Below are 12,248 nucleotides of genomic sequence, written 5' to 3'. Positions count from 1 at the left end.
TGAACTAAATGGGTTCTACTCTATAGATAGATTAGTTCTCAATCTGTTCGGACATTGCATTCTATTACTTTTCTTTCTTTCTTTAAAAAAAAGATTAACTGTACTAATAATTAAAAGAAATAGCCCGAATTGCAAAGCAAGTATACAGAGCCATTCTATCATCATTACTATATATCCATCCATGGATGAAGTGACCCATAATGTAAGAATCAATATTGCAAAAACTATAAAAAAAACCTTTTTCCCTTAAAAATGAAATTACCTACGGGTAATTTAATTTAATTGAATCTAGTAATTTCTCCATCCTCTGTCCAACCAGAAAAGAAAAAAAAAGCGAGACAAGACAAGACACTCTATAGAATTTATCCTTGTTTTAAAGTTTCAACATCTTAATTTTGAAGTTTACGCCATAGGCTAAATAGTTAATAATACCTAAATACAAATAACAATGATGATAATAATCGGGGGTACATGTCCCTGGTCCAACTACTAAGTACCACGGTTGTATCGGATCATGTTGTTACTGCCTCATCGGTCGCAACGTTTCAGATTTAGTTTCAGGAACGCAACACAACATGACACAACACGCGATATGTGTGCTTGTGGAATGTGGGCTGCAGATAGATAACCTAGGTATATAGGGAAATAATTATCGATTAATAATACTACTATATGCGGAGGACTTGCTGCACAGGGTTGGAATCGCTGTCCAAGCACTTGACACAAGCTAATCGTAGCAATATTTTTTTTTTAAAAAAAAAGATACTAGTGGTTGGAACTTAGAACAATGCCTCTTAAGCGAAAGCAGGGATTTACTGCACTGTATGTACTGTATTCACTCTCCTCTATCAGTGAATCAGAAGGAGAAGAAGCCTCTGTCGCCTAAATAATCAGACGAGCAAGATCAATCGACTTAATCCAGGACGAAGCCGACATTCCGTGAGGTTGGATTCGTAATGCATGTAAATATATCCAATCTTCGCGATTTGAAGGTTCAGTTTAGACTATTTTGGTTATGTGCATAATTAATTAATTAATTAGTTAATACCGAGACTCCGAGATTCCCAGAGTCCGCTATATACGGAGTACTCCGTACTGATCAGGCAAGACAAGACAATCAATCCTCCTCGGAACATGCCGATTGATCTTCGATTGATGTAAGTAAAAAAAAAAGAAGTCTGAACTAAAAGGGTGGACCCCAGAGTGGACTCTTCATTCATCTTGGATCTGATTCTGATCTACCAGTTCGTGCTGCGTCCGTGATGATCGTGTATTATCTATTAGCTACATAATCTATTTCCATGGCGTGAATTCATCAAAGGGTTTTGTTTTTACTAATGAGCCATTGTGCCATGAATCTTGACCGCTACTCCTGTAACACGGTTAAAAAAAAGGTCGTTTAGGCTTGTGGTTTAATTAGCGTTTGGCTACAGTTTGTTACAGTTACAAGAGAAATTGGCAGAACCAACAAGCCTCCTTTCTCGAGAAAGAAAAAAGTGTTTGTCTTTCTTCCCCTACTTGCTCTCCAGTCTCGCTCTCTACAGGGACCAACAAACAACAAGTAACAAGTCGATGATTGTTATTGGAAGGACAGGGTATGGTCTAGTTACGCCGTAATTAATTAAATCAGCTAATACCTACCTAAGCTACATATTAAGGCAGATCACCCAGCAATTTTCCGACTCAGCTTCACCCTTACCTTAGCTAGCCTGGCCATGGACGTGGACATGGATATGGCGTAACCTGTACTAGTGTGCTCGGTATAAGTACATTGTACAAATCCTAGGTAGCAGTCATGAGCATTATTATCGATGTATACTGATGATAAGTTTTGCATTAAGGTGAAATTCCCCTGAGTTACAAAAACAAGTCCAGGAGTATCGAAAAAGAAAAGGAGAAGGGCATAGGTGACAAGATGTTTATTTATAGATACGTCCCAGATTTGTTTATCTTGTCAAATGTTCCATTGGCATGACAACAAGGAACAAACAGCGAAGACTGTGTAGAACCAAGACGGGAAGTATTCAAGGTGATTTGACTCCAAAAGAATTAACCGAATTGATGCTAATTGGCGTAATTGTAACTAATTCAAACAGCTTCTAATGAGTCATCCAGAAGAAGCTGCCAAGACATTGCACCACAGTTCCCCGCGGAGAACTTCAGTCCAGAACTCCCCGCAATATCATAGTTAATATATTACATTCTCTTGCTAGATATACCTGCAACATGGCCACCAGGGTAGTACGCCCCGAGGACGTCGACAAAGTCGCCGACGTGCTGGCCGCGGCGTTCCGTAGCTGCCCGCTGAACGGGTATATGGTGCGCCGGAGTGATTCGACCTGGTCGGCCGATAATATCCCGGTCGACGTGCTACGACCGCATTTCCGCGAGAGCACGGCAAAGAAACTGGCATGGGGCGCGGAGGTGGTCGAGGCGGGGGATTGGGCTGCTGTCGCCATCTGGTGAGAAAATTAACATTATGACTGGGGTATATACATTATCAGATGTATGCAGATATCTGACAAGCATGGCAGGTTTCCCCCCGGCACTGCGCCAGCAGAAGGCCCCGATGCAGACCCGAGGATCCTCGAATTCCGTGAGACCTTTGCTCGCGTGAAGAAGGAGCATCTCGAGGATCGACCGTACTGGTATCTGAATGTCATTGGGAGACATCCCGAGCGGCGCGAACCGGGTGCGTTCAGCACAGATGACTAATAACTGAGTGACTTCTGACTACTGACTGACGACCACAGGCGCCGTACGGGCCCTGATTGATCCGTACCTTCAGCGTGCTCGCGCACAGGGCCTTCCGGTGTGGTTGGAGGCCGTGACGGAGCATAGTAGACAGGTCTACAAGCATCTAGGATTCCGTGAAGTGGCCCAGGTCCGGATAGCAGTGAGCAAGGCTAATGCGCGAGGAGAGTTCCAAGAGGGTGGAGAGGGATTGCTGATATATGGCATGATTGCGGAGTAGAAGGTAGCAAGACGTTAGTTTAGTAGCTTTGACCGGTTATAATCAGCAAGTTCCTCAAAGTTTAATCAAATGGAACTATTTTTTCATGAACTAATATTACCAGAAATAAGCGGAGAAGGGGACGATAAGAGGGATAAATATTGCAGATTGAGTTTGATATCTTAGAGGGTAGCGTCTCATTCTCTCTAACTCTAGCGAGCAGTGTGTCTAGAGGCTAGCCTTCTAGATCTGACCAACTACATATATGAAATATTTTGCAGTGTATAAATTAAGGGTTTAGTACCAAGATTTTAGTTCTTATATCTACTCTACTAAATAGCAAATGTTCAGCTAAATCATTCACTACTGCACCAGAGGGTCATTCATTCATGGACAAGGACAGAAACATGTAGATCTGAATAAGATTTCTTAAAAAGAAAGCAGGAATAATTAAATGATGGATTTATTTAATTTAATTAGAGTTGCTGTCTCAGGGGAGTTATGTATGTGGTTACGTCGAGCAAAAGTTCTATAGATGGATGTAAAACTATCGATTGAGATGGGGATCACTAGGTAGGTAGACGCGAGTTGTTGCAGATGCCGGTAAGAATATTTTCTACGCTTCTCATCTTTTTGTAGAGGGCGAATTATACTGTACTATATATACATATTGATACGAGAAAAAAAAAGACAGAGAGAGAGAGAGAAAGAAAAAACGGTGTCCTTATATAGTCCATCCACTCAAGTGCTCGCCCTCCTAGAATCATGATCAGGATTGAGATCAGTCGACACCAATCTCCGTCGTCCGAACGATGCCAGCAGTCGCCTTCGGAAGGATTCTCTCCTCGCTGGAGGCGTCGTCAGAGCCCGTCTCGATTCGTCCACCAGTGACAGTCGTCCTCCACTCCGGACGGTGCATCTCGTAGTCAATTTCGCGATAGTTACTTCTGTCGACCCGCGAGCCGGTTCCGTACGAGTCATATGCGCGTCTCGGCGCATACGACGTCGTCGCCCGGCCGGTGGAGGCTTTGGTGCTAGCATTGCCGAGTAGGGCCCGGAAGACGGTGTACAGCACTGGGATGCACGCGGCGATGATGGTCACGTTCTGCTCGAGGAAGGACCAAATGGCTAGGTCGACGGTTGAGAAGAGGATGTCTGCTCGGCTGGAGAGTTCTTGCAGGACGACGCAGCGGACGATGCCGAAGGCGGCGGCACTAGATAGCTGTTAGACGAGAATCTCTACATATATATGTAGATAGTAGAAAGAAGACAGACATACATCAACCCCAGACTAAGGACGAAGCCCAGAGCAGACTTGGTCCGGCGATTCATCTTCAGATTCCAGAGGAAACTGAGCGGGAAGATGGCAAACACGACATCAGCCAGGCAGAAGAAGACCGACTGAGCGAGGGCAACATCGGTATTGACGCTCGGGTCCAGACAGTGTCCCGTCATTCGCAAGGCGGGATTCCACAGCGCGGCCACAGGCTGGCACTGCGTCAGGAGCACGATTGAGCTGGCGATGGAGAAGAGGAATAACAGACTGGCCATCCCGTAGAGAAAATAGCCCGTCCGCTTGTCCTGGTTCACATGCAGCAGGAAGAAACAGACGGAGATCTTGGCCGTGGCGCTGCTCAGCAGGTTGGGCGGGATGGCGACCATGTTGAATTTGGTCGCTTCGACGATTTGCTCGGTTGAGAGGGAGGATTCGTGGCGGCCGAAGCCGTACTTAACGGATACTGTTTCTAGTGAGATGCCTACTGTTGCCAGAATCTGAAAGAGTCAGTCAATTGACGATGTTGTGAAAGAAAGAGTCAGCGGACTGACCATCGACGCGACAATCCAGTAGTCATCCAACCCGTGGTACTTGATGATTCGGATTCGCACGTAGAGGCGAGCTGCAAAGATGATGATGGCAATGGCGGTGGTCAACCACAGCGCAACCAAGAGCTCGGGGGCCCGATTAACATTGCTATCCGATGGAGCGGTCTCTGTAGACATGTTGAGATGAGATAAGTACTACTGTTGATGTGGAAACGATCACATTGAGAACTGATTGCATTAATAGAAAGTCGATCAAAGGAAAAAGAATTAGGAAAGAAAACCAGAAAAAAGAGAGAGACGAGGGACTCTGCCGACATCACAGCATCCTGTATGCGGGAACAGAGCATGTATGTATGTATGTACATCTATACAGTATCTGCTGACAGAGTAGTATCCAGTATGAATTTGAAAAAAGGCCGTTGAACTTTTTTCCACCGAAAAAAGACTATGTAATAATGTCCAACGTTATTGAACACTTATCCTTGGCTGGTAGTTATGATTCTGTCACAGTGACCACAACTCCAGCCAGCGAAACTTGCAAAATGAACTATTATTTCCCAGCCTACGTTCATTCACATGCATGTGTCTGGTTCAGATTCAACAAGGAAAAAAAGCCCCAAAACTCACAACTGTGCAGGAGCATCGGGAACAAAGACAAGCCAAGACAAGCTGTTCCAAGGTCCAAGGTACATGTGATGTACAGTACATAATAATCCTTGCTGGACTGAGCAGGGTACGTACAGAGTATGATATTTACAGGGGTATTAGCACAACCCTAAGTGACAGATATCCAGGGTCAGTCTCCCTAACGATAACAATATTAATACTAATGAGCATTATGTGGAGAGAATTCAGTCGGTCACCAATATTGAATAATACCTCGCAGTTACGCAAACGAGAGCAAAAGCCACATTATCGCTATCATTTTGTAGACATTAATATGTCTTGCAAATTCGGCCGAAGAGAGAGGCGTCATGACGCCCACTTCTTGGCTGAATCTGAACTAAGTGTAGCCCGACAACAATACGTTAATATCGCAGGACTCGGTGAGAAATCGATGCTACAGACAGAATAACAACATGCAGGCCATCCTCTGTTCTGGAGGTATGTGCACAGCATCTCGAAACGCAGTACGTCATGTCTCCTAGTATAAGTAAAGCGGGGTACATACATACATACACTTTCAAATCGAACTGAATTGAATTCCTTCCCAGCCTCCTTCACTCTTCATTCATGCACATATCCCTCTATTCCCCCGTCACAGCAAAAAAAAAAAAAACCCCTCAACTTAAACTCAAAACTGCCCGGGGTCGGGGAATAAAGCCGTCCAAGGTAGTTAGGTACAGTGCCTAGCCCTATTTATAATCCTTGACCAGCGAGCTGGGCTGGCAGGAACGGTACCTTCATTTACCCGAGGTGATTAACTTCATCGATGGGTTTAGTTAATTAATTGGTTAATTCGAGGCCTCCTGCAGATTTCCATCGGACGAATGCCATCTCGACTCGACTCGACTCGACTGGACGAACAAATAAGAAATCTTCCATTCAGCCAAAAAAAGAGATGCCATGACGACTACCTTGTAGCTGTTGGATCGATCTTTTTGGGTTGACACTATCGGAGCCACTACATCGTCTCAGCCCAGTAATACGACGCTGTACTATACTGTACTGTACTGCGCTGTGCCACTGTACCACTGTATGTACGCTTCAACCGCATTATCGACGGAGTTGAAAGAAAGAAAGAAAGGCAAGAATTGAAGCGAGCGAGCAAGCCATAGCCCTCCGAGATGAAATTGACTGAAATGAAATGCGCCACCGGCTGGTCTGGTCTCGACCAGAATCAGATAGACAGGACAGGATAGAAGAGCTCGACACGACACTAGGTAGGTACTTACGTAGTAATAACCCTCTGTATGTAGGAGGTTAGCCTTCTTTGTTCCCGCCAATCCAATAGAAGAAATGACATCAGATCGGATGAGAGCTATGGGCGTATGTAATTCGCATCTGGCCCGGTCCTGAGAACTTCTTCCCCTGAAGAACCTCCTATGTAGAAGACAGACGTCTATTTTAGTCGGGACCTCGGGACCGTGAAGGTATTCCCGAATAAGAAGTACTCCTCCGCATTATACTATATCACACGACACGACGTCTGGATGCGAGCAGCCCTGCAGGGGAGAAATAGGTACTTATACATCGTTCCAAGACCACCAACGTCCGCGTGGCGTGTGTGTGATTGTAATTCGATTTACCGAATATGGAGTGCTACGCCGTATTATAGGCACTCTACTATACTATATGATGCTATATACAGAGCAGGAGTATCATACGACATGACATGACACGATGTCTATGTACTGTAGAAGCGAGACCAAAAACACTGCAGGGGAGAAATCCCTAGCTATGTAGGTACCTAGGTACCTAGCCTATGGATCGATCGTTGCAAGGTCAGCCAGGTCCGCGTGGCGTGTGATTGGATTGGATTGAATTGCATTGGTGACGTCTACGCGAGGCACGATGTCACCAACATGCCATGAGGCTGGTATCAGACCAGACGGAGTTTCATTAATATTATCTTAACCTAGCTTGCTCGCTTGGCCGCTGATTATTGTGTTGCTATAGTAGCAGCTAAGCCAGGCCATTATTATTACTAATTATTAATTAAAGCTTTTCGGCAGGAGTGTTGTAACGGGTCAGTCTCCAGACTCAAACAGGAGTTGACTGAATAGATATATCTTGGGCTAATCGAACATGGGCTTTTTTGCCCCTGGCCTGGAACAGCCGGCAACCGCTGAAGAGTATACTTGCAGGACTTGCCATGAGTTATGGAACGTGCTGATTGAATAATTGCATTGCATAGTATAGTGCTCTCATTTCAAAGAAAAATGACTACGTAGATAGAGTACGGAATTCGATCATTTCGCTACAACAATACTACTGCGCGATGGAAAGATGCAGTCATGATAGAAGTATAGAAGTGAACATCCCAATTCATCATGTTCATACAGTACGCTAGATACTATTCACCAAAGCTGTTCGATCGATAGGAATAATTACGTACTGTATACACATAGCCACGCTGCTACTCGAACTCACGACTATTCTCGACGCGTCAAGCCAACCCCAGCATCTTCACCGGATCATGCTGGTAGAAGAACCAGCGCAGCTGCTTACCATAGACATAGATAAACACAGAGCAGAGCGTAATGCCCAACTGGATCGCGCCGATGACGCTGAAGATCGTGCTCGTCGGGGCGACCATCAGCCAGTCCGGCAGGAAGTAGCTGCTGCCGAACCAGAAGAAGTTGCGCAGCATGATGATCGCCACTGAGACCTCCACGCTGCGGCTGCGGTGGCAGTCGAGCACGTAGTTGAAGGATACGCTGGCAGCGAGGACGCTCGCGAAGGCGATCAGCCCCTGCAGGCACGACGCTGCTACCCAGTGGTCGTTCGCGCCTGCGGCGTAGTACCCAAAGCCGAACAGACCCGGAATCCCGACCAGCAGCACCGGGATCAGCAGGATGAGGCGGAACTCCGGCTCGAAGACGCCGTGGTTGCGCCGCGCGCAGAACTTGGGCCACCAGTCGCTGAGCAGGAAGCCGACGAGGCAGCCGATGATAAGAAAGACAAACGGGAAGGTGAAGAGGAAGCCGAGCTGGGTGTCGTCGAACAGGTTTGGAGGCCCGCCAAAGATTTGGGCGACAACGACGGATAGGCCGATGGTCTGGCTGTATTAGATTGGATTTGAAGATGAAGAGGATAGATACCTACCCAGGCACTCCACAGTCCACCAACGGTGAAGCCCCAAAATACGGCAGGATAGAGGAAACACGCAAACGGACGAGCGAGCAGGATCAACAGGTTCTGGCGAGAGATCAACCCGTTGAACGGCTTCAGCTCGTCCCAGTACGTGCGTGGTTTCTCTGTCGAAGTCTCTGCATTCGATTCGACCCCTTCAGCATTCTTCGGATTCTCCGTTTCATCCGCCATGTCAGTCTCATACGCCTGTGGACGGACGTAGGCGTGTTCAGGGCACGCAAAGATGATCAGGAGCAAGGCCAACCCCGTAAACGCGATCAAGATGCGGAATTGCATCCGCCAGCCGTACTGCTGGGAGATGTATCCTCCCAGAATGGGGCAGATGTTTGCCGCGCCGAGCGTGACGATGTTGTATGCGACAATCACCTTGCCTCGCTCGTGGACCTATTCACGTCAGTGTTCTGACATTTATCTCTGCGGCAAATTTTCTACATACGAAGAAAAGATCACCAATGGAGGAAATGACAATCGACTCATATGCCCCATTGCCAAACCCGGACACCGTACGAGCCGCCAACAATGAGTTGAAACTGCTCGCCCAGCCATTCCAGATCGTTGTGACGAAGAGGATGAGTGTCGAGATGATGTAGGCTGACCTCTTACCCAGAATGGGAGCCCACGCTTGCGCTAGAAAAGCTCCCAATCCAGCCGTCAACAGCGGATATCCCGCCGGCAGGGCAGCCTTGGAGATGGAGATGCCGAACTCCTTAGCGATGTCGGCCTCTTCGGGCGCGAGGAGAGGGCCCAGAGCGCCGGCCATGCAGACGGAGAGGCAGATGGAGAAGAAGGTCAGGTACTTCTTCCACTGCGGCCAGTTCTGTGCAGCTGTTAGGATTCAACCGGCCCAAAAAAAGAAAAGAAGTACCGGGAGCTTATTTACCAAAGGATCATTGGGCGAATTCGAAGGCTGTGGAACCAGAATAATATCCGCATTCTTGCCCTTGCCGTGCTTGAACGAGGACGAGGTCGACAGCTGCTGGGCGGCATCGCCGTCGACATCAAACAGAGTGGCCGTGCCGGGCACATGCCTGCCAACGGTGGCCTTAGATTCCTTGACCCCGAAGCCCATGGTATAGTATAAACTGAAAGAGTAAAGATTGGTTGTAATTGTAATTTGTGCACTTCGGCGAGAAAACAGCAAAATGAATACAACAACAACCACGACAGACAATTGAAGAGGAAAAAAAGCAAGAAAAAAAAAATCAGCAAACGAACGGACCTTGGAAACCATTTTTTTCTCTTTGTCTTCGCAGGGAAACTCCAGCATTATTATGGATGATGCATCAGCGGAGGACAATGTCCAACAGACCCTGGTCGACGGCGCAGTCGCATTGGCTAGAGGCTTCATAGCTGAAAAACGCTCACAAAGAACTAAGCACCAGACCCCTGTCCTGTCAACGTTAACGAGGCTGTGTTAGTCGCAGCCGAACTTGACATGTAATTAATGGACACATTACATTAATTACAAACTGTAATTGTATACAGTACAGAGTACTTACTTGCCGGAGGTTGCATTGAACAGCCCTGTCCAGAGTCAATTTCTTATTTCCAGGTCGATGTGCCGATTGCCGAGAGGATGTGATATGTAACTAAGCATGAACAGCCAGGTACGTTGTAATGATCCAGGGGTCGTATATTCGCCATGGACCTGGTTTCTCTTGTCTACTGTACCCCGTATATGCTTAAAGAATAATCATAATCAAGGCAGGAAACAACCATCGATTAGCAATCTTCCGCAAAAAAAAAAAGAAAAGGGAGAGAGAGAGAGATGTCATGACAACTACCATAGCTGTTGGACCTTTTCTGGTTGATCCCTCTAGCCCGGACTTCGCATTTCAACCACTCCAGCACATAATTGATTGGCGGTCGTTACGACCACTCGTCTGTTGTTCTTTTTCACCCACGCGATCAGTGATTGCATTTTAAATTTCCTCAAGACTAGACATCGACGCAATGTCTGCTGAACACATCCAAAGCCTGGTGGCAGACATCAACCGCGCTGCCGAAACATATACTCCCGAGGTTAACCCACCGTATCTGTCGACGGCGACATCACGACACCAGCTCCTCGCTGCGGCGAGAAAGCTGGTCACTGCGCTCGAAGATCCCGAAGAGGAGGTCTGGCGGTTTGTCTTGCAACCAGGCGCGCATGCCTGTGCCATTGCTGCGTGGCAATGCCGTCTGCTGGCTCCGTGGCCCAAGGAGAGGATGACGGCAGCTGAACTGGCGGGGCATGTGAACGTGGACCAGGTTCTTGTAGGTAAGAAGCATTTAATATACATAATATAAAGTCATCGTGATGATATTGTCAAGTACAGACATGACTGACGCCGTCCAGTCCGCATCATGCGCGCCCTCCAGCATTACGGCATCTTCTCCGAGGTGGAAGAAGAGGTCTACGAGCACAATGCCTTCTCAACCCGGCTGTCGACACCACCCATCAACCAGAGCGCCTTGCCTATGGCAATCAGGATCAGAGAAATCGCCAAACTCCCCGAATATCTCGCCCACATCGCCTACCGCAACCCAGGCGCCGATCCCTCCCAGCCGTCCCTGTTCCAGTGGGCCAACAACACCGACCTGGAATTCTTCCAATGGATGCAGACGCAGACGCAATCCGACACATTGGCCAAGTTCAACGCCGCCATGGCCACGTCGATCGAAACGGAGCGAGCCAACAGCTCCGGGAAGACGTTTCTCGATATCTACCCCTTTGAACGGGTACTGGCGGACGCACAGCCAGAGGAGACCGTGGTCGTCGATGTTGGTGGCGGATACGGCCATCTGCTGCGCGAGATCCGTAGGCAGCATCCGCAGATCAGGGGCAAGATGGTCCTGGAGGATCTGCCAGAGACGGTCAAAGGGGCTGTAGTAGGATCAGCCGACAATGTCGACATTCAGCCGTACGACTTCTTCGCGCAGGAACAGCCGGTTAGAGGTATCTTCTTATCAACTCGAGACACGTCCAGACTAGCCTAGCTAACGACTGCAACTCAGGCGCCCGCCTCTACATCCTCCGACACGTCCTGCACGACTGGTCCGACCACGCATGCCGGCAGATCCTCAAAAACACCATCCCGGCCCTCGTCCAGGGAAAATCGAAGATCCTGCTGGTCGAGGTGGTACTCCCTCCGACCAATGCCTCCGTATGGGGATCCCTGATGGACATCAACATGATGAAGTACTCAGGCATGGGCCGCAAGGAGAGGCAGTGGCGAGAGCTGCTCGAGTCGGTTGGCCTGGAGATTGTGAGGATTTGGCCGCCGGTGAAGAATGATAGCGTGATGGAGGTCGTTCCGAAGGGGTGGGTGGAGAGGTAGATTTCCAGCCATTTATACAGTAGTAAAAGCGAGGGGGGATAGTTCAATTTCTGTCTTGCTTAGACTAGACAATATAAATGCTTGCAAGAGTCCATGTCCGATTTGCCAGCACACGCACACCGTTTGTACGTATATATTTCCTCTATCTTTAACTACAATCTCTTTTTTGGTCATACTGATTTTCCCATGTGTTGGTGCTATTTAATCTATTTTTAGAAACAACCAAACTAGGCAAGCTCTATGGAATGGCTGCTGTTGACTATATTGTATTTACAAAGCTTGAGAAGCAAGATGGCGAAAAAAAAGAATACGAGACAAGATAAGAGACATTTAAG

The 12,248-nt window shown here is 47.6% G+C and overlaps 4 protein-coding genes across 4 annotated transcripts; 2 read left to right on the top strand and 2 right to left on the bottom strand.

Annotated features, from left to right (window-relative positions):
- Positions 1-2,226: 2,226 nt before the first annotated feature.
- VTN77DRAFT_2209 (uncharacterized protein) lies at positions 2,227-2,974 on the top strand (the record flags this gene model as incomplete). Its single annotated transcript, XM_069418024.1, has 3 exons — positions 2,227-2,462; positions 2,535-2,692; positions 2,754-2,974. The coding sequence occupies 3 exons, from the start codon at positions 2,227-2,229 to the stop codon at positions 2,972-2,974; spliced, it is 615 nt and encodes a 204-aa protein (XP_069279394.1).
- Positions 2,975-3,734: 760 nt separating this feature from the next.
- On the bottom strand, positions 3,735-4,954 carry VTN77DRAFT_2208 (uncharacterized protein; the record flags this gene model as incomplete). The annotated part of the gene is made up of 3 exons (XM_069418023.1): positions 3,735-4,167; positions 4,233-4,726; positions 4,781-4,954. The coding sequence occupies 3 exons, from the start codon at positions 4,952-4,954 to the stop codon at positions 3,735-3,737; spliced, it is 1,101 nt and encodes a 366-aa protein (XP_069279393.1).
- Positions 4,955-7,886: 2,932 nt separating this feature from the next.
- On the bottom strand, positions 7,887-9,662 carry VTN77DRAFT_2207 (uncharacterized protein; the record flags this gene model as incomplete). The annotated part of the gene is made up of 4 exons (XM_069418022.1): positions 7,887-8,498; positions 8,546-8,977; positions 9,030-9,410; positions 9,474-9,662. The coding sequence occupies 4 exons, from the start codon at positions 9,660-9,662 to the stop codon at positions 7,887-7,889; spliced, it is 1,614 nt and encodes a 537-aa protein (XP_069279392.1).
- Positions 9,663-10,546: 884 nt separating this feature from the next.
- Positions 10,547-11,913, top strand: VTN77DRAFT_2206 (uncharacterized protein; the record flags this gene model as incomplete). Its single annotated transcript, XM_069418021.1, has 3 exons — positions 10,547-10,853; positions 10,932-11,531; positions 11,591-11,913. 3 exons carry the CDS (start codon positions 10,547-10,549, stop codon positions 11,911-11,913), a joined length of 1,230 nt encoding a protein of 409 aa, XP_069279391.1.
- Between the last annotated feature and the right edge of the window lie 335 nt (positions 11,914-12,248).

The sequence above is a fragment of the Rasamsonia byssochlamydoides genome (genome assembly GCF_041956645.1).
Source record: "Rasamsonia byssochlamydoides strain NRRL 3658 unplaced genomic scaffold VTN77scaffold_17, whole genome shotgun sequence".
Taxonomy (NCBI): domain Eukaryota; kingdom Fungi; phylum Ascomycota; class Eurotiomycetes; order Eurotiales; family Trichocomaceae; genus Rasamsonia; species Rasamsonia byssochlamydoides.
The sequence above is the reverse complement of the archived record's forward strand: the minus strand, read 5'-3'. Positions and strand labels throughout refer to the sequence as shown.